This window comes from Alligator mississippiensis, chromosome 16, assembly GCF_030867095.1.
Source record: "Alligator mississippiensis isolate rAllMis1 chromosome 16, rAllMis1, whole genome shotgun sequence".
In the NCBI taxonomy this organism is placed as follows: Eukaryota; Metazoa; Chordata; order Crocodylia; family Alligatoridae; genus Alligator; species Alligator mississippiensis.
Window position 1 is genome coordinate 34740440 of NC_081839.1, and position 24079 is coordinate 34764518.

At 62.4% G+C, this 24079-nt stretch overlaps 1 protein-coding gene and 1 long non-coding RNA gene across 4 annotated transcripts; both read right to left on the minus strand.

Annotated features, from left to right (window-relative positions):
* Positions 1 to 380: 380 nt before the first annotated feature.
* On the minus strand, positions 381 to 7268 carry LOC132246560 (uncharacterized). 3 transcript variants are annotated; one of them, XR_009457935.1, is made up of 2 exons: positions 7010 to 7268; positions 381 to 5775 (listed from the first exon to the last, which is right to left on the minus strand). It is a non-coding gene; the product is annotated as an uncharacterized LOC132246560 (long non-coding RNA). The 3 variants fall into 3 exon arrangements; XR_009457934.1 differs by lacking the exon at positions 7010 to 7268 and adding an exon at positions 6099 to 6969; XR_009457933.1 differs by lacking the exon at positions 7010 to 7268 and adding an exon at positions 6099 to 6969 and having other exon boundaries at positions 381 to 5862.
* Positions 7269 to 9735: 2467 nt separating this feature from the next.
* TMPRSS13 (transmembrane serine protease 13) lies at positions 9736 to 21497 on the minus strand. The gene is made up of 13 exons (XM_019492368.2): positions 21339 to 21497; positions 17324 to 17498; positions 16235 to 16351; positions 14806 to 14928; positions 14327 to 14456; positions 14098 to 14190; positions 13326 to 13369; positions 12482 to 12641; positions 11873 to 12045; positions 11636 to 11734; positions 11118 to 11260; positions 10792 to 10944; positions 9736 to 10161 (listed from the first exon to the last, which is right to left on the minus strand). Exons 1-13 carry the CDS (start codon positions 21357 to 21359, stop codon positions 10147 to 10149), a joined length of 1446 nt encoding a protein of 481 aa, XP_019347913.1. The 5' UTR covers positions 21360 to 21497; the 3' UTR covers positions 9736 to 10146.
* Between the last annotated feature and the right edge of the window lie 2582 nt (positions 21498 to 24079).

Genomic DNA, 24079 nt, shown 5'->3' on the forward strand with positions numbered 1-24079 from the left:
TGTCCCGGCTCAGCGTCCCCGGAAAGCAGGCCCTGGCGCTCGAGACAAGGCTGGCCCGCGCCCCGACCCCGCGCGCACACGGGCAGCGCCGCGCCGCTGCTCCGGAGCCGAGGGGAGGCGGCCGCAGGCGGCGGGCAGCGCACGCCCCTGCCCCGGCACCCCGGGGCCCGTCGCTGCCTGGCCGCGCGCCCCGCGCTGGGGGGGATCGGGGCGGGCGCAGGGAGCGGCCCAGCAGGGCAGGGCGTGTGTGGCAGCCGGCTCGGGGCAGGGGCCGGTGGGGGCTGCTGGCTTGCTGCCCCCTTGCTGAAGCCTGGCTCTGGGTTTGTGCGTCAGGTCTCCTCTCCAGGGAAGGTTAGGCGGTACAAACGAGGTAACAGGTGTTGAGTGTGTTCTGCTCTGCCAAGTGCAGCACAACGGCTGCTTGACAGCACTGGAGGTCAAGTTAAATGAATATATTTATTTATATATACATAGAAATAAAATTAACATTTTTTTTTTGTGCAAAAACAAGAGGGGAAGGGAAGGGATCAGGGGATGGGATGGACGGAGGGTCCCAATGACTGGGACAAAAAGAAAAGGAGAACCTGGGGTGTCGAATCCTGACAGCATCCGAGTTAAACGGGACAGATTGATGTGAAAGTCTGTTCTGGCGAATATGACCTGGTTTCTGCTCTGTGTGTGGGTCAGATACCAGAGGGCAAGTTCGTGCTCATGCCGGTGCTGCTCCAGAGCCCCTTCCTCCTCCAGAAGCCATCCTGGCCACGCCGCCGACCGGCCCTCTCCCCCGCACTGTTCCTGACACACGTCGGTGCTGGGAGCGGATGCTGCGACCACGGCCCGGTGCTGATGTGTGTTCATTTGTCAGTTCCCAGGAAAACAGGAAAGAAAAAAACCAACACTGGCATTTCAAGGTAATTACTGAGCAGGGCTGAGAGATAATGGGCCTGTATGCATGACCAGCATGACCTCAGGTCTAGTTCTGTGGCAGGGGATGGCATGATAGGCAGCTACTTTCATCTGTTATGCTATACCCCCCCAGGACCCGACCAGAGAGGCAGATACCAAAAGGCTGAGATCAGCTCAGGCCTCCTGTAACCTTGTCCTAGCTTCATTATCCGTTCTGTGCAATAAAGTCCCCTGCCAGAGCAACAATCATCTCCGGCTGCATTCAGGCTCGCTGGGTCTGGAGAGGCAATGAAGAGAGAGCCACACTGGAGCGACCTGTAGCTCACTGCTGTTGGGAGCTGCGGCAGCCTAGAGCTTCCGAGCACAAAACAGTTTTAATTTTTCCTCCCTATTTCACCTTTTGGTCCTAAAATACCAAGCCCCTCGCAGTCAACTCCAATGCGCGGCAGCACTACAGACATTTCCACACAAGCCCAGGGAAGCTGCGGGTGACACCTCGACTGGGCTCTGCAAAGGGTCTGGTCCGATGTTTCTACAGAGGAAAAGCACATGTTCAGTGGGAAGCGCAACAAGACATGAGATCTAAACACAACCTGCTGCTGCAGACTCCTGCCGCGTGCCGGTGGGACTGTTGTTCCCAGCGCACTGGGGGCCAGGCCTGTTGCAAGGACAAACCAGAGTAGCTCTACCGAAGCCCGCCAAGCTGTGCTGATGCACGGGACAGGAGGATCTGGGCGCTTTCAAATCCATGCGATCTTTACCCACCACATCTACTGCAGCCATGTGACACCTACTACTTCAGGTTTGAATAAACCAGAGTTTAGAGCCCCACACGCGCTGGCCTGCGGGCAGGAAGCCACCAGTGGAGTAGGGCCCAGAGCCCAGATTTCCCCCTTCTGATGCTAAGGCCCATCCATGCAGAGCCCTGGCCACGGCTCTCCCTGTCCGGCGTCAGCGTCGCGCAGAGGAGGGCGGGGTGGACACGGCTAGCGTCATCCATTACAAGTGCTGGCGCACAAGGCAAGCTGGCTGCCCACGAGAATGGGTTAGCAGAACACGATGCAGAGAAATAGGTCACTGAGGGAAGCTGTGGCTTGAATCTTAATCTCTGGCTGCCTTTCTATTTAGCAGTACCCTACGGAGGCCTCAAACCTGGGTTTTTAAGCTTTAAAAGAGGTTTCCTTGGCAGCCTGTGGCACTAGGGAGAGCAGAGTACTGGACCAGCAGCACCGCTGTGGGCATCACACAAACAGACACTCAGGCACAGGTCAACCCTGCCCCAGGGGTTGGGGGAGACCTCTGAGAGGCAAGTGCTGGTTTGTAGTGCACTGGTACCCAGGGAGTGCCCCAGCGTATGGAAACCTGACTGCATGCTCCTCATCTGCCAGGCATCAGTGCCTGGCGCCAGGCCCAGAGTGTAACAGGTGAAGGGACAGGGTACTCATGGTTGCACTAAAGGCCCTGGAAGAAGTGATGCTGCTGATGACAAGAAAACCTGCATGATTCTAGGAAAGCATCTTCATAGAAAAGCCACCTGGGCAAAGCCAGGCAGACCAGAACAGAGGGGAGCTTGGGGAGACAGGCTGCCAGCTAGGGGCAGTTCGCTCTTACCCTTATAACTATCCCTTACATCCACCTGGGTGGCACTGACCTATGATCTACTCAGTGTAGGAATATGGGAACCACTGGACCAGACCCACGGTCCACATAGCCCCGTACCCACTCCCAACAGGGCCCTGCCGCTGCTGCTTCAGAAGAGGGTGCAAGAAAAAGCAGGGATACTCTGTCCCTGGCGAGTTGTTGCCAGAGGCTCCAGTCCAGCCAGTTGCCAGCACCACACATAGGTTTAGCACTGCAGAGAGGAGCTGCTCCGTGAACGTCAGTGATATAAGTCTTGACAGAAATCCAAATTCTGCAAAAATGCTCCCAACTTCCCCTCCTCATTTTGCAAACAGCTGCATGTAGGAGCCTGGAGGGGAGATGGAGGGAGGTGAAACTCCCGTTCCACCAGTCCTCCAGCAAAGAGCAGGACGGAAGCACACAGCCGCCCAGGCAAACTCCCCCTGGCACGTGGGGTCAGCAGCCTGTGCCAGGGGCTTGCAGGAAGCGCTGAACAGGCTTGGGGATGTTGCATGCCCACCCTGCCCCAAGGCAATGAACGCCCACAATTTTCCTGAAAGGAAGGCAATAGTTTGGTCTGAGACCCCGGCCCATGCAGCCAGCCCTGCTTTCTGCCTCAACATGGGGGTCTCGGGGAGTCGCCACCGGTGCACCACAATAATCTCCATGGTTTCACGTTTTTGGGTGGCAAGTGCTGCACGGGGATTGGCATGCATGTACCAAACGGGGAAGGAAAGAGGAGGGAGAGCAGCAGTGGGAACAAGCACCCAAACCTACACCAAGTCCTGCGGGCACGGCCCAGGCAGGCAGGGGGCACGGCTGGCTGCGCTTCCAGGGGGGGCGAAGGGGCAGGGCTGCAAGGGCTGATGCTGGGGGTGGCCAGCACAGCTGGGGCGAGGGGACCCCGGCAGCAGGCCCGGCCGTGGCCTTGCTCTGGGGCTCTTGCCCCCTAGGATTGTGAACACCGCTTCACCCGGCAGCAGGAGCCGTCCCGTTTCTGCGTCAGAACCAGCCGTCCGGCCCCGCGGCGAAGGAAAACACTGGGGTTTTGTCTGGCTCTTTTTGGCTTTGTCTGTTCTCCGTCTTCCCTACATCTGGCTTGAAAACGCCTTTTTCTCTCCAAACAGAAAGGCTTTCACGCTGCCTGGCACCGGGGTCAGGGACAGGCCACGGAGCCAGCTGCTTTCAGCTGCAACCTCAGGTCCTGCCTGTATTCATCGTGGGTGGGGGTGAGCACTTGGTGGCCAGCGTGACACGAGTTGGTTTGGTCGCAGCCACACTGGCAGCAGCAGGCACTGCCGCGGCAGGAACGGGCGACCCAGTCAGCAGCGGCAACAGGGAGGCCGAGGAGCCAGAGCCCTCTGCAAACGGGGGCAGGTTCACTCTGCTGCCCTGGGCAGGGACAGGCAGCAGGAGCCCATGGGACGCGGTGCACAAAGCACCGTCTCCCTTTCCTGGTCTCCGCTGTCCCAGCATTACCTAGCTCAGCTCTTTTTCTTTTTGCCTCGGATTAAAAAGAACAACATCTTGTTGCTCAAACACTTGAGAACGGAGGTGACATGGACTCCAATTTCCTGTCCTTTGCAAAGGCCTGGCATTTTCCTCAGAAATGACACAGCTTAAAATGACAACAAAATGGTCCAGCCAGCTTCAAAAAGCAGCAATCACTCCTAATTGGGTTAGAAATTTCAACCCCCAGGAAAATGTTACCGTCCCTTCTTCTGGCTCAGTGCAAAGACTGCTGGGTGCCGGTGTTAGGAGAAGTAAATTAAACGTGTATTAGGAATTTGAAACTATTTATCTGCTTCAGAAAGGCCATTTCTGGTGCCCAGAGGGACAATCATTTCCTGGAAGGTGAAATCCCTGCTAGAGACATAATTTTTTGTGCACTGAAGCTGCACTTCTGGCAGGATGTCATTTCCACAAGATCGGCTCTTGCTAGGTTCCACTTTGGGCTTGATTGTCTTTTTCTTTTAAAGAGATTTGCTTCTCCATGATGCAGTCTCTGCGTGCAGTAAAGTGTTACAGGCCTGCTGCTCTCGCCATGCTCCTGGGCTGAGGAGATAAAAGCGAGGGCTTCCAGAAAGAGCAGCTAGACCAGCACAGCCCAGCCCATGACCGTACCCGCTGGTTCTCCAGCTTCACCCGGCGACACGCAACAGCTCGGGACCCTACTTAGCATCACAGCATAGCCACTGGCAGCGGCTGGAGGATCTTTCCCTGCCCTGCTAAGCATTAGGAAACATAAACGACAAGATGAACCGGCGAAAGGTCGAAACGCAATTAGAAATATCCCCGTGCCCCACGTGTGCAGGCGTGCTACTGATGTGGCTGGGAGTATATTGGTGCACGCAGGGTGGCTTGAGTACATCTGCCTGTTGGAGTGTGAACCCACGCACAGATAATGCAGGAGTGCTTGTGCACACGGGAGCCCAGCCAGGGAAGGTCTCTGCCTGTCATGTACACCAGCCTGGTAGCATGGACTCATGTGCGCACAAAGCTGCATGCAGGTTTGGACATGACCACCCACATCCACTCTTCTGTCATGTAGATGTCCCAGAACCTTTCTTTACCAGAGGTGAGATCAGTAGGGCCCGTGCCGGGATTTAATCTGGTTCTATAGAGACAACCCAGAGCCCAAGGCATTTCATAGGAAGTTACAGGGGCGTAGGTTCATAGGAAGTTATCTTTTTATACCTGAGGAATCCTGCAGCAAGGACAGGCTTCTCCACTGAATTAAAATCTACTGATGAAACCAGATGCCTGGGGCAGCGGCTGCCTGTATTAGCTGGTGTAGGATACTCGCACACTCGCACGCATGTGCAGGGTTGTGTGCATGTGTGGGTGCATTCACAGGGCTGGAAGGAGCCCAGGTACCTGCATGCAGCTTTCCCTTGTCCTCAGCACCTCCCTGAAGGCAGGCAGTAATGAGACCCTCACCTTCCCTCCAACTCCCCTGGCAAAACAGGCACGATTCCCTGCGGCCAGCTCCTTCTCCCGGTCCCCAGCCCTAGGGCACTCACTCCCAGCCTCCCCCCTACCAAGCCTGATGGCCTCCCCGACAAGGCATGAGAGCCTGATGTCCACGCCGTGGGAAGCACACTGCCTGCACAACTGCATCCCAGCTCGGGATAGCTTCTCCTCCTGCTGCTGCGTTCAGTGACTGACTCTCTTGTGGGCGACTCTCAACCAGGTGCCACGAGATCCTTTGACGGGTGCCCCAGGAAGGCCGAGCAATGCGGGCGCAGGCTGCAGGTGTGAGGAGACAGGCAGATAAGGGCAGGCTCCGGCTTGTGCCCATCTTGCTGCTCCCCCACCTGTCTGCAAAGTGAGCTCCTAATAAAAAGTCACAATAGGAGATGAGCACACGCTCGGGAGGGGGGCTCCAGCCTCAAGCCGCACTGCTCGGTTTGGCCTGGTGCCCTCCCCAGCCCAAACTCCAGCCCAAGGGGGTGGTTTCTGGGCCCAGCTAGCTCAGAACAGAAGTAGCTTCCCCCGCTGCAGCCCACGTCTCCGGTGCAGGGCAAGCATAACACATGAATGGATACCAGGTTTGTAAAGGGAGCACTTACCCCCACCTCCATGCCGGGGTCCTAGGATCCCAGCAGTCCCCTGCAACGGCCCTGGCCGAGCCAGGCAGAGACACAGAGCCAGCTGTAAGGTAGCAGCTCTCCTACATATGCCCTGCCTCCCATAGCCCTGGTCCTGATGGGAATCAGCTGAAGGGCTGCAGCTGCGCAGCCCTGCCCTGCCAATCCTGCACCCAGGGCTTGCACCTGTGGCTTCCCCTCTGCTCCGGGAGATGGCATGAACCCTCCCTCCCTCGTGCAAGTGCTGCCAGGGGCCATGCAAGCTGACAGCAAAGCTGCTCCCTGGGGTTGTGCACTGCTGTCGCCCTGCGTCCCCGAGGCAGGGGCAGAGCCAGCCCCCTCGCGCCTATGCCGGGCCAGCGGGAATGCGGCGCCTGTCCCTGCCGTGTGTCATGCCCCGCTGCCCTCGCTGGGCCCAGCTGCAAGGAGGGCATGAGGTGCCAGGCTTTGCATTTTGGTCGGCTCCTATCCAGCCACGGGGCGAAGGGCTGTGCCCCTCTGCGCGCACACACGCCCCTGAGCACACGCAACCCGGCAGCCTGCGGCGGGAGGGGCACTCGCTCCCAAGCCTGCCTCCCCTGCTCCAGGGGTCTGCCCAGGGCACCTCTCCCTTTTGGTGACTGACCTCATTAATACTGTTTGAGCACACGTGTCTTCTCCAGGCCTTGCCTCCCCTGCACGCGTCTCCTCATCGTCCCACCCCAGGGATCCAGCCCCTGCCCAGGCCGACCTCTCTGCTCATGCAGCCCACTGCGTACCACCCGCCCATGTCTGCACACGCCAGCCCTTTTCCACCTCCCGCAGGCACCTGCCAGGCGGCCTGCCCCCGCGCAGAGAGCCCCCGACCTCTGCCCTGTGCAGCCACCCTCCCCGCAGGCCCCTCCGCAGCACACCTGCGCCTGCAGGAAACTGCAGCGGAGCCAATGCGGCCAGCGGGGACGGCTGTGTTTTGTGGTCTGTTCACGTCACCGCAGACCTGTTGCTTGTGCGACAGACAGTCCAGATGGTCCAGCTTCCCCGCCCTCAACTTCCTCCCCACCCCCGTCTTTCTCCACCCGTTTCCTGCACGCTGCCTGCGAGCTCGGGGCTGCGGCACGCCAGGAAGGCAGCGCCGGGGTGGAGGCAGGGAAGAGGCACGCAGTAGGCCTCAAGGGCTTCACTCTCCAGCCCTACAGTGTACGACAGCTCCCACCGCTGGGGAACAGGATGCACGGCTGCCCTCTCCTGCCGGCCACAGCACAGAGCAAGAGGAGACCACGGCAGCTTTGCTGCGACATGGGAGAGCACTTCCATCTGCTCCAAAGGAAGCAGCGAGCTTCCAAGCACGCCGGCTCCCCCTTGAACGTCTCCAGCAGGGAGAAGGCAGGCCGAGATGGGCTGCACGCAGGCAACTACACGTCGCCTTTCCTTCTTCCCAGGCAAAGCCAGGGCCGTGCACACATTTGCAGCCCTGTCCTTAATGGGAGGTAACTGCCCTGGCAGGGACAGCTCTGCAGGGAAGGGGCTTTCATATTGCTGCAAGAAACGTGCGGGTCGTCACCGAGTCCCGCTCACACCCAGCGTGGGAGATCACCTGCACGCATATGAGCACATCCTGGTACGCCTGTGCAGGCCGTCCTGGGGACACCATCTTCCTGTCCGACACAGGGAAAGGTGAGGAAGCGTGTACGGGTCCTGATGTGCAGAGGGCCTGAGCTGCAGCAGCTGCAGCTGGAGCCTGGATAGCGGCGGAGACGAGCAAGGCACACAGCCCACGGGAGCCTTGCCCAGCTCCAAAGTACCTGCCTGGCTGACCTTTGGGGGGACTCTGCTATGGGCTGCCAGCCTCAGCCGTGCAGAAATCAAATGTCAAATCCTCGGTCACTCGGGCAGAAGCCCCTGCACTCACATCCCGCTGGCGCGGAGGGCAGGGGGCTCCCGGTGATTGTGTCACGGATGGGGATGAACACGACGAAGGGGAGCTATAAAACCGAGAGCTGAGAACAACTCTGCGAGGGTTAGAACAAATGGACAAGGCGATCCCTTGGCCAGGCCCCGTCGCTGACCTTTTAATTGCACTTCTTGTTTATGCATCGGTTCCCAACGCCGCACGGCTCAGGCACTCGCAATAGGCCTCCCCGTGTAAATGAGAGCAGAAGAAAAACCTCACCGTGGAGCCACAATAGTGCCGTTGTTCAAAGACGTTACACGCACGTGGCACAGAAAACAGGTGCGCACGGTCCAACCGCCACCAGCGAGCACCAGGAAGGCGGGAGGGCCTGTGCACTGTGGCCCAGCCCCAGTCTTGCCCAGCACCTCGGCGCAGCCATCCCCGCGGTGCATAATTATGTGTTAGATGCCAACCTTGCATGGGAAATGGAGCCGAAGAGCAGTCCTGGAGCGACTCCGAATGCAAGCCGGCAGCCGTGCAGCTGCTGCAGGGGCTGCAGTCGCCAGAGGGCCCGCGCGTGGTGGTAACACGCCGCATGTCGTCAGCCGCAGACAGCCGGTCCCAGGAGGGGTTGAGTCACCCCGCGCTCTCCCCGGGTTTGCTCCTGTCGGCACTGCCGGGATCCAGCCGGTCGGGTGCTTCTCGCTCAGGCAAGACGCGCTCTGGACTCAGCGAGAGCATCGGAGCCGTTTCCCGTTCGCTCGGCGCTTCTCCGCTGCAGCGCACGGGTGCGCGAAGGACTGGCTCTGGACAAAGGGAGACGCTCTGCTCCCCTATGCTCCTGGGCACCACGTGCTTTTCTAGACGTGGCCCCTGCAGCCAACTTTCCCCCTGTCCTCTGCGTTCCCCTCCCGTGACACCAGCTCTCTGGCCCCGGTGCCCAGCGCTCTGACACCCCGAGCCTGGCAGTCGTTAGCGTTTCCTGCGCGAGGCCCTGGCCCGCAGGCCTTGGCACGGCAGGAGGGAGGGGCAGGTCTCCAGGCATAGCTCAGACACGAGATGCTCGGATGCTCCAAAGCCAGAAGATGACAAAAAACCAGGGCGACATTTAGTGCTTTCAAATCCTCGTGCTTAAGCCAGATCATGGACCCCGAGTTGCCCCTGCCCGCCAGTCTGTAGCACGGCCCCCTTGCACAGCATTCACGCGCAGGGTCCTCCTCGCACTCAAGCATCCTTCCTTCCCTCTGCTCCCAGGCTCCTGCAACCTCCTCCGGCGGGCAGGGGCCCGCGGTCCTGCCCGTCTGCGCAGCCCTGCGGCCGTGCCAGAGCAGCGCCACTGAAATGTACACCACACCGCCCCGGGCACGCGTGGGAAATAGGGGCTTGGAACTGACACGTTTACAGACTGCCCACTACACCCTTCCTATCTGCAACCGCGAGAGCTCAGCATGCCCCTGGCTCCAGTCGGACACGAGGAGATAAGTGCGAACCACATGGCCAAGGGCAGCTTCCCGGCTATGCCCAGGGCCTGGGCACTCACTCACCTGCTCTGCACCACCTGTGCCTGTGTCCTGCTCCCCGGCTGCCTTGGCAGCGAGGATGGGCCCAGCCTCCAGGGCACAAAGCCCAGGGCTGCACCCCCGCGCCAGCAGCTGCTCCGACTTGCCTCTCCAGTCTGAGCCCGTGTCCCCGTCGCACGGCCGCCCCCTCCACCCCACTCTGATGCCAAGCACTGGCAGGACACAGCCCTGACGCTCCTATCTCATGGTCATATAATTCAGAGACAGAAAGGACCTATGAGGTCTTCCCTGCAGGGGATTTCCAAATGCTGCGTCAAGTCCAGTTGTAAGTGTCTGGAGGGAAGGGGCTTCCACCGTGTCCCTGGGAACAGCATTTCACACGCTGGCAAGCCCACGGCTAGGCTGCTTCCCCGATCGCCAGCTTGCATTTCCCAGCTCAATTATTGAGCAAGTGAATTGACTTTGGAGGTCTACCCGTGCTGCTGCGCTTGCAAAGAACCAGAGCAGCTGCGGGCCATTAAGTCTTTGGGGAAATCCAGACGGGGCGGCTGGTCTCTAATCCACCGGCAGTCTCCCCACGCGAGCAGGGCAGTGCAGTGGGCCCGCCGTCACAGCATCCTGAGCAGGGCCTGCCCTGTCCTCAGTTGCTCTCGCTCTGCAAAAAGGGAAGGGAGCAGGGTTAGGCAGGACAAGTTGAAGCATCTCCCACATGGGCCCGGCCCCGAGCTGCCGGCAAAGCTGTGAAGTGCAGCCGCGCTCAGGGCCGGGGGGAAGCTCCGTTCCCAGTGACGGCCGTGCAGGGGGCTGCACGTAGCCCCACACACAGGGAGCAGCACTGGCACAGCAGCCACCGGAGGAAAGGGCGGTTCAGCAAAACCCCAGGACCAGCAAGGCACCTGCAGCCACTGCACGCAGCAGGCAGGACACAGCTCCTGCCGCCTGCGGGGAAAGGCCTGCCCCGTGAGCCCACGGGGGCAACGAGCAGCTGCTTCACGGGGGCAGGTCGGCCGGGGCAGGGCTGGACCCTGTGACCACAAGGCTGGTGCTGAAACAAGGCACACGACACACGTTCCCGCAGCACAGGAGAGAGCCGGCACGTGAGGCATGCCAGCCCCCAGCTCTATCCTGCCGAGAGCACCCACAGGCAGGCCTGGCACGGTCACCACTGCAGCCTGCAGACCCTTCACCACCGTGCCCAGAGCCCTCGAAGCCTCGAGCTGGCAACAGCTGCGGTGGCCAGGGCTGTGAGGCCCGGTGCCGTCCTGCCCCGCCATGCACGCCTCACCTCCATCTTGCTTTGAATCCAGCTGAGGAACTTTGTGACTTGTGTGTAGACCCCGGGTTTGTTCGGCTGGCCGCACCCCGTGCCCCAGCTCGTCACCCCAGCCAGGTACCATCGGCCGTTGTCCTCACAGACCAGGGGCCCGCCGCTGTCACCCTGGGGCAAAAGGCAGAGTCAGGGAGGCCACGAGAGTGACCCACCCCGAGACGTGGCAGAGAGACAGTGCAGCTCCTCGGTGTGGCCCCAGCCCAACCGGCATTGCTCCTTCTCCAACCGCGGGTGCCTGCCCCTCCACCCAGCGCCCCGCTGCCCCGGAGGGACGGGCTCACCTGGCAGGAGTCCCGCCCGCCCTCCAGGTAGCCGGCGCACATCATCCGGGGGGTCAGGTAGCCCTCGTAGACATCGTTGCTGTTGCAGATCCGGTAGTCAATCAGCTTCACCTCGGCCTCCCGCAGCTTTGGGGTGGTGTTCTCTGCGGGTGCGAGAGGAGGGGGTGACCGGAGGGCACGGCCCAGCCCCACAGTGCTGGGGCATTGCTCTGAGGGGCTGCTGTGGGCAGAGGACTGTCCTACGAGGAAGCCAGCATCCCCCCAGGCCACGGGGCTTTTGCCTTCCTCCCGGCTCTGCAGGCTCGAGCTGCATTATGGTCCTGGTTGCTGGTGGCTCCATCCTGCGGGCACTGCCAGGAAGCACGGGGAGCCCCTGGCCAGAAGGAAGGTTTGGGCCTCCCCTCTGCCCCCCACCCTGCGTACGTGGGTGCCTCCTGGGGCTTTCCCTTGTGCACCCGGAGCTGCAGCAGCCGACGCGACTGCTCCCCGGCTCGGCCAGCCAGCTGGGCACCTCTCACCTTCAGTCTCCTTGATCTTTCCAAAGCCAGTGATGAAGCACGACCTGCTGGTCAGGAACTTCTGCCCGTACATGGGGAGGCAGGCGGGGCGGATGTTGGCTGCAGGGAAACAGCAGTGAGAGCGAGCAAGGGCAGAGGAGCGAGGGGAAGCGTCCAGACGGTGACCACCTTTCCCCGGAGCCAAGCAGAAGCCCAGGCCCTGCAGCCCCAGGCACCGCGCGGCCGGCAGAGCCTCACCAGAGAGCGTCAAGGGCCTGGAGAGCTTCATCAAGGCGATGTCATAGTCGTCCTGATCGTCACTGTAGTTGGTGTTGATGATGATGCGGGAGACCGAGATGCCCTCGGTGCGCTGCCGCAGGTCGGAGGACCCCACGTACACCTTCCAGTCATCCAGGATCTTGACGCTGTTCCTGAAGAGAAGGGGACAAACATGAAGCCAACAGCCGAGCCTGGCCGGCATCAGCCAGACCGCTCTCAGCGAGGTCCGGAGCCTGCTACCGCTGTGCCAGCCCCGTGCCCAAGGCCCGTGCCCAGCACGTGCATGCTAAGGGCAGGCCAGGCAGGGCAGGGCGCACGCTGTTGCCTGCACGAGTACCCCACCAGCTTCCCGCGGCCCCCGGCCAGCCCCCAGCAGCGCGGTGCTCTCGGGGAGCCTGGATACCAGGAGAGAGGAATGGCCAGGTGCCCTCATCTACCGCACACAGTCCCCAGGGCGAAGTAGCCGTTCCCCCAACACCTGTATGGGCACCGCTGTGCACCTGCCCTCTGCCTGCAGCAGCCACGGGGCAGGGACGTGGCTCCGGTCAGGCCCGCTGCCCCCCACTCTCTGCTCCAGCCTACACTTACATGAAGAAGCAGTGGGCGGCTGTGAGCACCCACTGGGCATCGATGATTGTGCCCCCGCAGATGTGGACTGGCCCATACTGGAGACTAGCTTGCCAGGGCCACCTGTTCACTGGAGCCTCCGTCCCACCAACGATCCGGCTAGATGTCCTCTGCCCACAGCCTGGGGGGAAGCAACTCGCTGAGCCCTCCCAGGGGCTGAGCACCCTCGCCCAGGGCCCGAGGAGGGGTTGCATTTGTCCCAAAAGGCTACGTGGCTCACTGGTATCTCAGCCAAAGAACTGGATCTGGCTCATGTGCATGGCACAGGGTCACAGAGATTCACAGGTGCAAGCGTGCTGCACGTGAGCTGCTGGATGAGAGCAGCAATGCCAGCCCCACAGCCTGCCCCAGCCCGACACGGAGCAAAAGCAGAGCCCGGTAGTGCCTTGAGAACTGCACCCACTGGCACCGCTGCTGATGCACCGGCGACAGGCACCGCAAAGCCCCAGATCTGCGTCGACCCGCAGCCCCAGCAGAGCAGAGCAGAATAGCACCTTGTTCCAGTGCTAGAGCTGGGGGAGTCACTCGAAGGGAAGGACCAAAGAACCAAGGCAAAGGAGTCAAAAACCTGTGGTTTTTTATTCCTTTTTCATTGAAAACTGAGCATTTCAATGAGAAGCTGTGGGTATGTGGATGGGAAGGGTCTTAATTTTTTACCCAGGTGCAGGGAAAATGCAATGACCCCGTAACAAATGCCATGCCCTGCTTGGCACCCCGGGTGGGTGCAGCTAGCCTGCTCCAGACCCGGTGCTGCTGACACCCCAGCTCTGTCCTGCCCACCAGCGTGGTAAAGCCTTCCCCTTACTTGTGCAACGCAGGGAGACGTATTTTCCCGTGGAGCAACTGGAGCTGCACAAGGGAACAAAACAGAGAGATGAAGCTGCGCTCTGTCCGCGGGTACCCGGCCTGTCTCCCCTCGGCCTCCACGTTTGTATCCTGATACCGCCCTTCAGGTCTCTCCTTGAGGCCGGCTCTGGCTAGGCGCGTGCCCGCGAGGGCAGGCAGCCCATGGCTCTGTGCTGAAGCCTCTCCTGGTTCTCACAGCTTGCATGAGGCAGAGCTGGCCACACCAAGGTGCCTCGGGCCCCCTCGCAGCAGGCGCAGGACTGCGGATCTGCCTCTCCGGGGGTGCACGATGTGCACACGCTTTCCCCAAGGACAGGTCAGCTCCACGCTGCACGAGCCTTCACACTGGGACTGCGCTGGAGAGCGGGTCAGGAGCAAACCGTGGTGTGCCGGGCTCCTCTCCCCACCCCACTGCTCCCAAACCTGCTGTGCGGGGCCCACCTCCCTGCTCCGCTGCATGAGGACAAGTGGGAAAGGCCCGAGGAGCTGGGCGGTGCCCATGGCCTTGCACACGACTGCAGCCACCTCACCTGGGAGCCTGCCCGGGGCTGTCTCTGCAGCGCCGTGTGAGCAGAGCATCACCCACGCTTTGCACTGTCCCCCTGGATGACCTGGGCAGGGGCTGCCGTTCAGACAGGGCTTTTCCCGGGCAGACACAGGTAGCCTGGGGCCTGGGGGGCTGGCACCAGTGCCACGGGCAGAGCCAAGGGGAAGGGTGGCCCCTCTCGTACCTGTTGAGGCTCTGCTGGATGGTGCGATGGTCCGCGGTCACCGAGAGGCTCTTGCCTGAGAAGCGTAGCGGGATGAACTCCGTGAGAAACACGCTGGAAGGAGACAGAGGGGCTGAGTCCTGGGGCCGGATGAGGGGCCCTGCCCCGCTCCCACCAATCCCAGCCCAGCCTCCCCGTGCAAGAGCCCAGAGCACGACCAGCCCAAGTGCCCCCGTCCCCCGGGAATTACTTCTGGTATCCCAGCTGCTTGCAGGTCTTGCGGGAGAAGGAGTCGTTCCAGGTGCTGCTGCACACGGGGAGCCACTGGCTCTCGGCACCGGAGTAGACGTGGAGCAGGGACTGGTCCCAGCCGAACCGCACTGCGGGCACAAGGCACCGAGAGCAGGAGCTGCCACAGGTGCCACGGCCGTGCCCTCCTGCACCCGCGCGGGGTGTCTGGGCCGACCGCACCAGTGCTGGACTGGGCTGTGCCCAAACCCCTGCCGAGCCCCTTAGGCAACCCCAGCTCCTGATACCCCCAAGACCAGACGGGCAGCGCCAGCCAACCCCAGACAGTAGCAGAGGCAGCAGCCTCATGCCTGCTTGCACTCGGGCCGTCTCGGGGGTGCCAAAGTGAAAGGCCGTGGGATGGGGCTCAGAGCACGTCTGAGGCCAGTGGCACAAGTCCCCACCCCCTTGCCCATGGGAGACCAGACCCCAGGATGTTACCGCAGTCCAGCTCATCCGATTTCTGGGAGCACTCGACCACCCCGTCACAGCGCACAGCGTTGTCCTTGCAGACCTCGACCGGCTCCTTGTGCACGATGCCAGTCTGCGACCGCCAGAACATGACTGGGAGCAAACACGTGGCCCGGTGAGACCGGCGCAGCTGAGATGGGCTGCGGCAGGCCCCGGGGGTGCTGCATGCCCTAGCTGATTTCAGGAGGTCACCTGAAAACACCCTGCCCCTGTCCCAGGGACTGTCATGGCCAGTGTGATGGGCGCTCCTGAAACCTGGGCCCTGGGGCGCGATTGTGGGGCACATCCACATGGCAGGGGCTTTACCAGGGCCCCAGAACAAGACCTGCCCAGAGCCCCAGCAGAGCATGGCAAGGGGTGCCCAGATGGCCACCCGCGGTCTGTGCCCTGCTCAAAGCCTCTGGAGGCACCTGGCAGCAGGGAGGAGGGACACAGGCATCCCCTGTCCCCGTCCCTCTGAAGCCCGATGCTCACAGGGATGGCCGGGGGCTTTGATGCTCCCAGCTCAGCTGTGCCCAGACAGCCTGGAAGAGCCGTAGACTGGACCAGCGGTGCCGAGAGCCGGAGACCAGGGCAGCTGGCAGAGGCTGGTGCTACTGAAGAGCCAATGCCAGCCCCGGGCATTTCCAGAGCCAGGCTGGAAACCTCAGCCCCAAGCACACGCGCCCCGGGGCAGTGCAGCCCCCAGGACTCCCTGCCTGCAGGGCCAGGGGAAACGCGACATGAGAACTGGGGTTCAGGCTCCCCAGAAAGTCACCCCATTCCCAGACCTGCACAGCAGCCTGCTGGGGGTGGGTTGGGGCTTGGGACCCATCTGGGCTTTGCAGTGGATCCAGGCAGAGCTGAGGCCAGCTGAGCCCGTGACTGTAAACCCGCTGCCTTTGCTGGCATGCCCTGGCCCTGGCCCTGGCCCTGGCCCTGGCCCTAGCTTCAGTTTGCTCCTGCAGAACAACACGACCCGCCAGCAGAACCGCTGTCCTCTCCCTCGCTCTCCAGTCAGCGCAACCCTCCCCACGGCCCTGGTCTCCCACCGCAAGGCTTTGCTCGTCCACGAGGTGTCAGGAAAGGCCCAGAAATGGAAGGAGGAAGGTGTCTGCAGGGCTGCAACCTTGTCCTCGCCAACTGCCAGGCTGTAGCCGGCACCTACAGCAGCCATCGCCCTCCCCGCAGCTCAGACAGGGCCACGTGCTCCTGCCACAGCCCCTGCGCACCCAGGCTCACCTGTGGCTCCATGCAGGTGGAGCCAGGCTGGAGCCCTGACCCCAGGCAGCAGCTGCGCAAGGATGCTGGCTGCCCGGACCAGCGAGATGGGCGACCACCCCCCTGCCCCTGCCCCTGCCCCTGCCCCTGCCCCTGCCCCAGTCCAAGCCCCAGCCCAGCAAACAGGGGAGGGACTCACAGAGCAGGATGAGGGCGATGAGGAGGAGGATGAGGACACAGATGCAGAAGATCAGGGCTAGCCTCTTCTGGCTCATGCACCGCGGGGCCTTGAACTGCAGCGCCGGGGGCCCTGCAGCTGGAACGGGGACAAGCAGAGGGTCAGTCGCACCTGGGGCATCGAGGGGCAGAAATGCACGGAGCAACACTAGCGGAGATGCCCCTCTGCCTAGGACTGGGCAGATGCTCCCCTGGCCCTGCTCCCCATCCAGGTGTGGGAACATCTCGCCTGGCTGTGGCACCTTCCCGAGAGGGGCACAGGGCACAGGCTTGACCTGCCGTGCTCCAGCTCCCGCTGCCAACTCCAGGTGGTAGATCTGTTGGGACCAGCCTGGGCAGAGGCTGCACGTGCTTCCCCATGCTCCCTGGCCGGAGGCGCCCAGCCCCAAATCCTCCACCCTTCTGCCCAGGCCAAGCACCTGCCCCGTGGGTGCATTGTGCAGCCGGACACGTCCCCACCAGCACTGCCCCGAGTGCTGCAGCCCGGCCTGCTCCTGGCACCCCCTTGCTGCACTCAGGACCAGCCCGGCAGGTCACGCAGGCTGCCCTGCAACACCGCATGGGGCTGGGGCGTGGGCTGGGCTGGGCCATGCCGGCAGGCCGGGGCGGGCAGCAGGCTCAGCCCATCAGGCGCAATTCTATTTTAAGCCGTGCCAGTCGCAGGCAGGATGTCCAGGCGCTGGTCCCCCCGCTCGCCCCCAAGCACCAGGCTCTTGGCTGCTGACAGACTCCTCCCAGCGCAGCCGGATGTCATCAGGGCAGTCCCAGGGCGCGCGGGGAGGTGCAGCCTGGCACTGCTCTGTCCCAGGGGCCTGCTCTCAGCATCCCACCTGTCCCGTGGAGAAAGCCAGGCACAGCGTCACCAGCCCGCTGCAGCCTCTGGGGTCAGGCACTGGCTGCTCTCACCCCCCGAGCTCCCGAACCAGGAGGAGGCTCCCAGGCGGGGTGGGGAGGGAGGGGGTATTGCTGGCACGACCCAGGCTCATGCCTCCAGCCGGGGCCAGGAGGGCGTTGCGGGAGCCAGGGGTTGTGGGCGCAGCACCCGTCTTACTGGTGTTCTCCCGAGCCACGGGGGCCGGGGGAGCCGGCCTGGCCTCCAGCGCGTTGGGCTTGAAGCTGATGCCGCGGACATTTTCCCGGGGCTGCGCAGAGCGGGCAGTGAGCGGGTGGCTGCGGGGCGAGGCAGAGGGCTCGGCGGCGTTGCTGGATGGTGGAGGTGGAGTGTCCTGGAGGGAAGAAGACACCAAGACTTGCAAATCACTGGCGGCTCCCAGAGCCAAAGGCCACCTGCCTGCCCAGAGACGGGGCAGCGAGGCCGCACTCGTGGGCCTCCCGGGAGGCTCCTTTGTGGCCAGAACCCGGCCACGGCCATCTTGCCCCACTTGATGCAACTCGGGAAGCCGGGAGCCTGTTCCCAGTGATCACCCCGTAGTGACTCATCTGGAGCACACGACGTAACAGGTAGGGGGTAATTAGCAGCAGTAATAATTGCTGCTCTCCAAGCCCTGAAACTTCCTGCGCGCTGGAATGCCGCCCCGCGGGTCCGTCACTCCCACGGCTTGTTTGCTTCCTTTCCTCAAGATCCTCTCTCCCAATGCCCTTTACCGGCCGGAGCCAGCCGCCCCCTTCCTCCGCCGACGGCCCCTGCTCTGAGCTCGGGGCAAACTTCGGGTTGTTGCTAATGTGATCTCGGCGTTAAATCCCCCGCTCGCTGTACGTACTACCAACCAGCGGTCTGCCGGGAGACGCCGCGTGGGGCAATCCCCGCTCAGTGCCGGGAGGGATGTGGGCAGGGCCACAGGGAACCCCCGGCCCCCCGGCCCACTACATGCACACAGGGAACAAGTCAGGCGCAGGCAAAACACCAAGCTAAGATCACTGCTTTTTCCCCACCCAGCACTTCTGGGGGCTGCGGGGTCCCGGCCCGGCCGCGTGAGCTGTGCCACAAAAATGCTCTCGAAGCTTCATGCAAACAGCGTGCACGCAGCACCGGATCGATCCGGCTTGCTGCATGCTGGCGCTGGCAGCTGCCTCCCCAGGGAGCAAGCGAGCACTCAGCCCAGGACACAAGACCGTTACAGGGACAAGCAGCCACCATCCGGGGACGGCCCCAGGGCAAGGACGTGGCTGGTGTCAGCGACCCCACCGTGCCGGAGACGGTCCACAGCTGCTGGCTCTAGACGGGGTTGCTGGGCTGTCCCCAGAGAGCACACAGCGCAGCTGTGGCCACTGCTTGTCCTAGCGGGGGCACGCGTGCAGCACCCACCTCCTTCCCGTGGCGACCCCCGCCTCAGCGCACGCCTGACCCAAACTCGCTGGAAAGGCCGGGAGCAGGACAGGAAATCTCACGGCCTGCTGGCCTACGGAGCTGAGCCCGCAGAGAGCTGCTCCCATAACAGGGAACAGGAGCCCGAAGGCATGGCGGCTCCGGCAGCTCATGGGCAGGCCAGGCCGAGCTGAGCAAGGGTCAGGGTCCACCCGCGGGCAGCTGCCCCGTGCCCTGGCTGCGCACAGAGGGTCAGACACCACTTTGGTCACAGGGAGATGACCGCTCTGCCCTCCAGCCACAGGCCTAGCTCGAGGAACAAGGGTCTGAACTGCGCTGGGCTCTCGGGCAGGGCGAGCAGCACCCTGGCAGCTTCGGAGGAGGGTCCGTGGCTGCTCGGATCTCATCAGCCCTCGCTGGTGGTTCATCAGGGCCACCTGGGCACCAGCAGCTGGAGCAGGGCAGGGCACCTCCCAGGGTGCGCAGGGTGTGATATGAATCAGGGCTGAGCAATGGGCTTGCGCAGCACCAGGGGCCATCAGCACAGCACGGGCATTAACGCAGCAAGCCCTCCACAAGGACAGCCCAGGCGGGGCTCTGCGGGGTGCGTCACGGGTCAGCCAGAGCACTTCAAATAGAGGGAGGAATTGTCCAGCTCCGAGGGTCTCCCCCGTTCCCAGGAAGCTGCTCAGCCTGTGCTACAATCGTGCATCCCGCTTGCGGGGAGGGGGCAACGGCCTGGGCACCTCACTCCCGGCTGGCAAGCTCTAGGTGCAAGCAAGATCCCAGCTGGGACAAGCCCACAACACGGATCCACACAGCCTTCCAGAGTCTCCTCTCTCACCCAGTCCTGGCTGGGAAGGGAGCAGGTGAGGGTGGGACTATTGAAAAGTCTCAGTTCACCGAATAGTTCTTAGGGCCACCCCGGTCGGGTGGCCGATGGCGATGCCGGCGTCCGGCTGGTTGCCGGACAGATGATGACGTTGGTAGATAAACAAAAAAATTCTTCGGGGGCCGCCGCTGTTTCCATTGGGCGGCCGGGCTCCCGACATTTAAATAAACATTGCGGGGGACAACCAAAAGAAAAACAGGGTGTGCACGTGGGGGGTCAGAGGTTCAAAACGAGTGCTTCCCTGGGGGACAGTGAGCAGAGACCCCGGACAGCGCCCACCGGCCCACAAACTGCTTCAGCTTGCCGGCGGCTACTGCCCAGCGGTGCTCTGCCCAGAGACGGGCACGAAGGACACCGAGGAAAAATGTCCCGAGGTGACCGGGAGCCTTCCCGGCCAGAGCCTCCTTCCTGGATAGCCAGATGACGAGCTTAGCCAGAGCCAGCAGGAGGTTGACCACTTGGTCCTGGGCCTTGGTGGGGCGACGGATGGCGAGTGCATAAACCAAAAGGTGCGGGGAATAGTGCAGGTGAGAGTGGGACAGGACAGCTCGGGCCCACCATGGGCCAGGGAGGTAGGTGCCAGCACCGAACCAGCAGCAGCTGCAGGTAGCTGTGGGAGGCTGCAATGCAAGGAAGTTACGCCTGCGCCAGGGCACGGGGCTCAAGGTCAAGTGGTGCATTGGGGCAGAAACAGAAAGTCATACGAATCATTTGAGTAGCAGACACTCGACGAGATTAAATCAGTCTAAACCACACAAGCCTGCAGGATGCACAGAGCTGCCAAGCATCTGCTCTGCATCTCACCCTGCCCAGCTCACACTGTGCTCTTTCCTTCCAATTGACCCTCTGCTCCCAACTCGCCCGCATCTCGCCCGCCGGAGCCTGGCTCTCTTCCCTGGTGCCCTGGGGCCTGGCCAGGCAACAGCGTTAGCCAGGGTCCACCTCTGCCCACGCAGGGCCTGCACCAGCCAGGCCAACAGGCCCTTGCACCAGCCCGAAGGCTGGAAATGAAGGCCAGCGTGGCCCACCTGGGCTGCCTCATGCGGGGTAAGGAACCTATGCAGCCAGGTCCAAATAGCGGCTCAGATGTTGCAATGGGATGCAGTCCCCACGGCTGGCATCGGGGTGGACCCTGAGCTGCAGGATGCTGCCTGCCCCAGAGGGACGCAGGCGCTTCAACCCCAGCACGCTCACCGTGGGATGCCCTCTCCGAACGGGGATGCTGGAGCCCACACCACAAGCAACCACACTTAGCAACGTGGGCACACCCACAAGGGATTGCCCTCATTGCGCAGAAGGGGAAACTGAGGCACAGTTGAACAAAGTCAAGCTCGCGGAGCAGGTGGGGAGTACCTGGCAGCCCAGCCCATGCCTAGTGCATTGGGCCACACTGCTCCCACCCCGGACCCTGCCCTCTGGCCCAGAGCACCAGGGCAGCTCCACGGCCTCCACACGGAGCACCGGGCCCAGAACCTTTCCCTCCATGACTCACTGGTTCGGGCACCGAGGGCTGGGCACCTGCCCCTGCATGCAGCCTCTGAGCAGCCCTCCTTTATGCTCTGCTGGCACCTCTCTCACCAGGTGCTGCCCTCATAGTCACTAGCCTGGCCTCACAGTCCCTGCTGGCCATGCAAATGCCATTCTGCCCCTTTCACTGATGGGCAAACTGAGGCACAGAGAGGCAAAATGGTGCCCCAGGGCCTGGATCCTGGCTGCCAGCCTGCCTCGCTCCATCCTCCCGCCTACCGCTCCAAGGGGTGAATCCTCTAGAGACGGGAGGAGACAAGCCCGGGTCCCGTGGAGATCCACCATCAGGCGCACAGAGCGGTGAGGCTGCCAAGCCAAGCCGTGACACAACCAGGACCTCAGCCAGGCCGCCCGACGGGGAAGCGGTGCCCAGAGCCTTACCGGAGAGGTGTCCCGATCCATCCGCCACGTGCGGGGGGGGGGCTGGGGCCGGCGGGGGGGGTCACCGCGCTGCCAGGGCCATGCCCGCTGCACAGAGTGTCGTGGAGAGCGAGCCGTCAGCGCAGCGCGACGGGGCAGAGTGCGCGCCCCGCTGCGTGCTCACAGCCGCTGCAATCCCGGCAGGAACTGGTCGGACCTGTCCCTCAGCATGGCTGGGTGTTTGCTCCCCAATTACCTGCGCGTCTGGTACGAGCACCTGCCTTTGCCCCGTGGCAGGCAGCGACTTGCGTGGCCAAACGAGGGGCAGAGGGAGGCGCTAGGTAGGGCCCCGGCTTTCCGCGGGGCTTCAGGAAGGGACAGCTCCCCAGACACCGGCAGGAGGGCCAAGATGCTCTGTTTGGACCCCACAAGGTACCGATTTACTCAGAAAGCTGCTGGGCTCCCGGAGACCCGGGCACGATGCCTCTGCCCCGTGCCACGGCTCACCCCCGCCCAGCCCCAAGCTGCCCAGTTTCCTCCTCCTGCCTTGGGAGCTTTCCGCAGGGAGCTGCACGGTTTCGCATGAATTCCCAAACAGGAATCTGACTCAAGGGACGAGGCCGGGGTGGACAAACCTGCTCGCCTGCCTTTTGTGCCGGCTGGAGGACAGGTGTCCTCGAAACACTCCAGCCAGCGAGTCCAGGCCGCTGCGAGCGAGCGCTGGCAGATCGCTTTGTCTGGGAAACCCCCTCCCCTGGCCACAACCACGCAGGGTCTGAGCCTGTCATTGCAGGGTTTTCAAAATGAAACACTGGTTTTCTTTGGTACAGAAGGTAGTTTCATTCCAAAAGGCCTGTGCTGTTCTCTTAACAGAGAAATCTTTCATCTCAAGCTGGAGAAAGCCTCTCGGAAGAAGCAGGCTTCATGTCCTCTGCTTGCTGTCTCTCGCCCTGCGGCTCTGCTGGGGAGGGGGACGCCGGGAGAAATAGGTGCATGCATCTCTCTCCCTCCCTCCCAAACCTGCTGCTTGTTGAGAGCTGGGTGGGCACAAGCAGGGGGAAAATGAGCCTCTCCGGGAGGCTCTTCCCTGCGACACTGGCCCGGGGTTGTTTTCGGGGCTGGAACAACACGCTCCCGATGCAGCACCCAAACTGCCTTACATAACCCACGCACCTCCTGGCACTGGTGTGCCGTGCCCTGGCAGCACTGGGGTGACCTGCCCCTGGGACAGCAGCCTTGTGAAAGCAGCCTTTCTATTCAGCACGCTGCCAGGGTGTTGCCACGAGTCCCTGCCAGTCATGCTCTGGCTACGCTGCGAGGACGACATCACCTCTGCCGTTGCCGCGAGCCAGGTTTCGCGTGACTCACTGTTTGGCAGTCGGGCTCCTGATACCTGGCTAGAGACGGGTACAGCAAGCCAGGGCCCAGACGCCCCTCGCTGTCCCCCTGCCCAGCCCTGCACTGCTGCCACTGCTTAGGCAGAGCAGGTGGCAGTGGGGTGGAAAACTCAGATTTGGTGGCACTGGAGGGAGGCTTGGAGAGACCCAACCTTGCCTCCACCCTGTTGCCCCACCACTACATGGGTCTGCCATTGGCACTCTCATGCACCCATGCTCCTGCGGGGAAGGCAGCGGGCACGGGGTCTGTGTGCGCGGAGGCAAGCAGCCAGTCTCTTCCTGCGCGGGGCAGGGACCGCGCACACAGCTGCAGCCTCCCTTGGCTCCCCGGTGCCTCTGCGCTCTGCCGTGCAAACACGCAGAGCCTGCAGGTTGGAGACCAAGGCAGCCGGTCACTTGGCATGTGCTGGGAACTGGCTTCTGGCCCCAGGTCAGCAAACAGGGGATGATGGGGCGTGGGAGAAGCACAGAGCAGAGCTGGCTGAAGACCCCTGTGTTTGCTTCCCAGTGACCCGTGTGTCAGGTACAAACACCTGTCTTTGCCCCGTGGCATGGCAGCAAACTGCATGGCAAATGAGGGGCAAATGCTGTTCGGGATATAAGTGGCTTTTGGACCAGAGGAACATGCCAGGGAGGCTTTTCGGTCTGTCTGAAGGTCCCTGGGTTTCTGCGGGAAGTGGCAGAGCCAAACCTTTCCCGGCTGCCATGAAACAAGGCCAGTTTAGGGGGTTGAACATGGGAATTGTCTCCTCACAATGCCGATCGCCCTGCCCGGGCCTGGCTGCTTGAGCTCCGCTTCTCCCAACCGTAGGTATGCAGTCAGGCGTGCATAGCCCAGGCCAGGAACAGCAACTGCCTGCAAGGAAAGGAAACTAAAAGCCAGCAGTGGCTTGCTTCCCCCTCCCCGGGCCCTCCTCGGGGGCTTGTTGCATGCTAAAGGTCAGCATCATACGCTCATCAGTCATGCTGGGCTGTGGTTTCTGCAAGCGCACTGCAAGTTGCTGTGCTGCAAAGGGCTACACCTTTCCTGCTCCGGGCTGCTGGGGTGGGATCTCTCACGGGGAGCCCAAGCGTCTGCCCCGGCTGCCCCCACACATCAGACCTTGGGCACACTCCTGCTATCTGCCCGATGAAACAGGAACGCTGGCACTTGCTGTTTCACAGCCCCTCACACGCTGCACAACTTTCAGTGCTGAGTCACGTAGTGGGAGGGGGCTGGTTGGGACCAGCGCACCCCTTCCCAGCTCGGACTTCAGCCCGTCCACGTGCAGCCAGAGCCTGGCTACCTCTCCTCCTGGCACGGCTGCATGTGGGCATGCAAGGTCTGGAAAAATGAGCTGTGCACAATCCAGCAGCTCTGGCCTG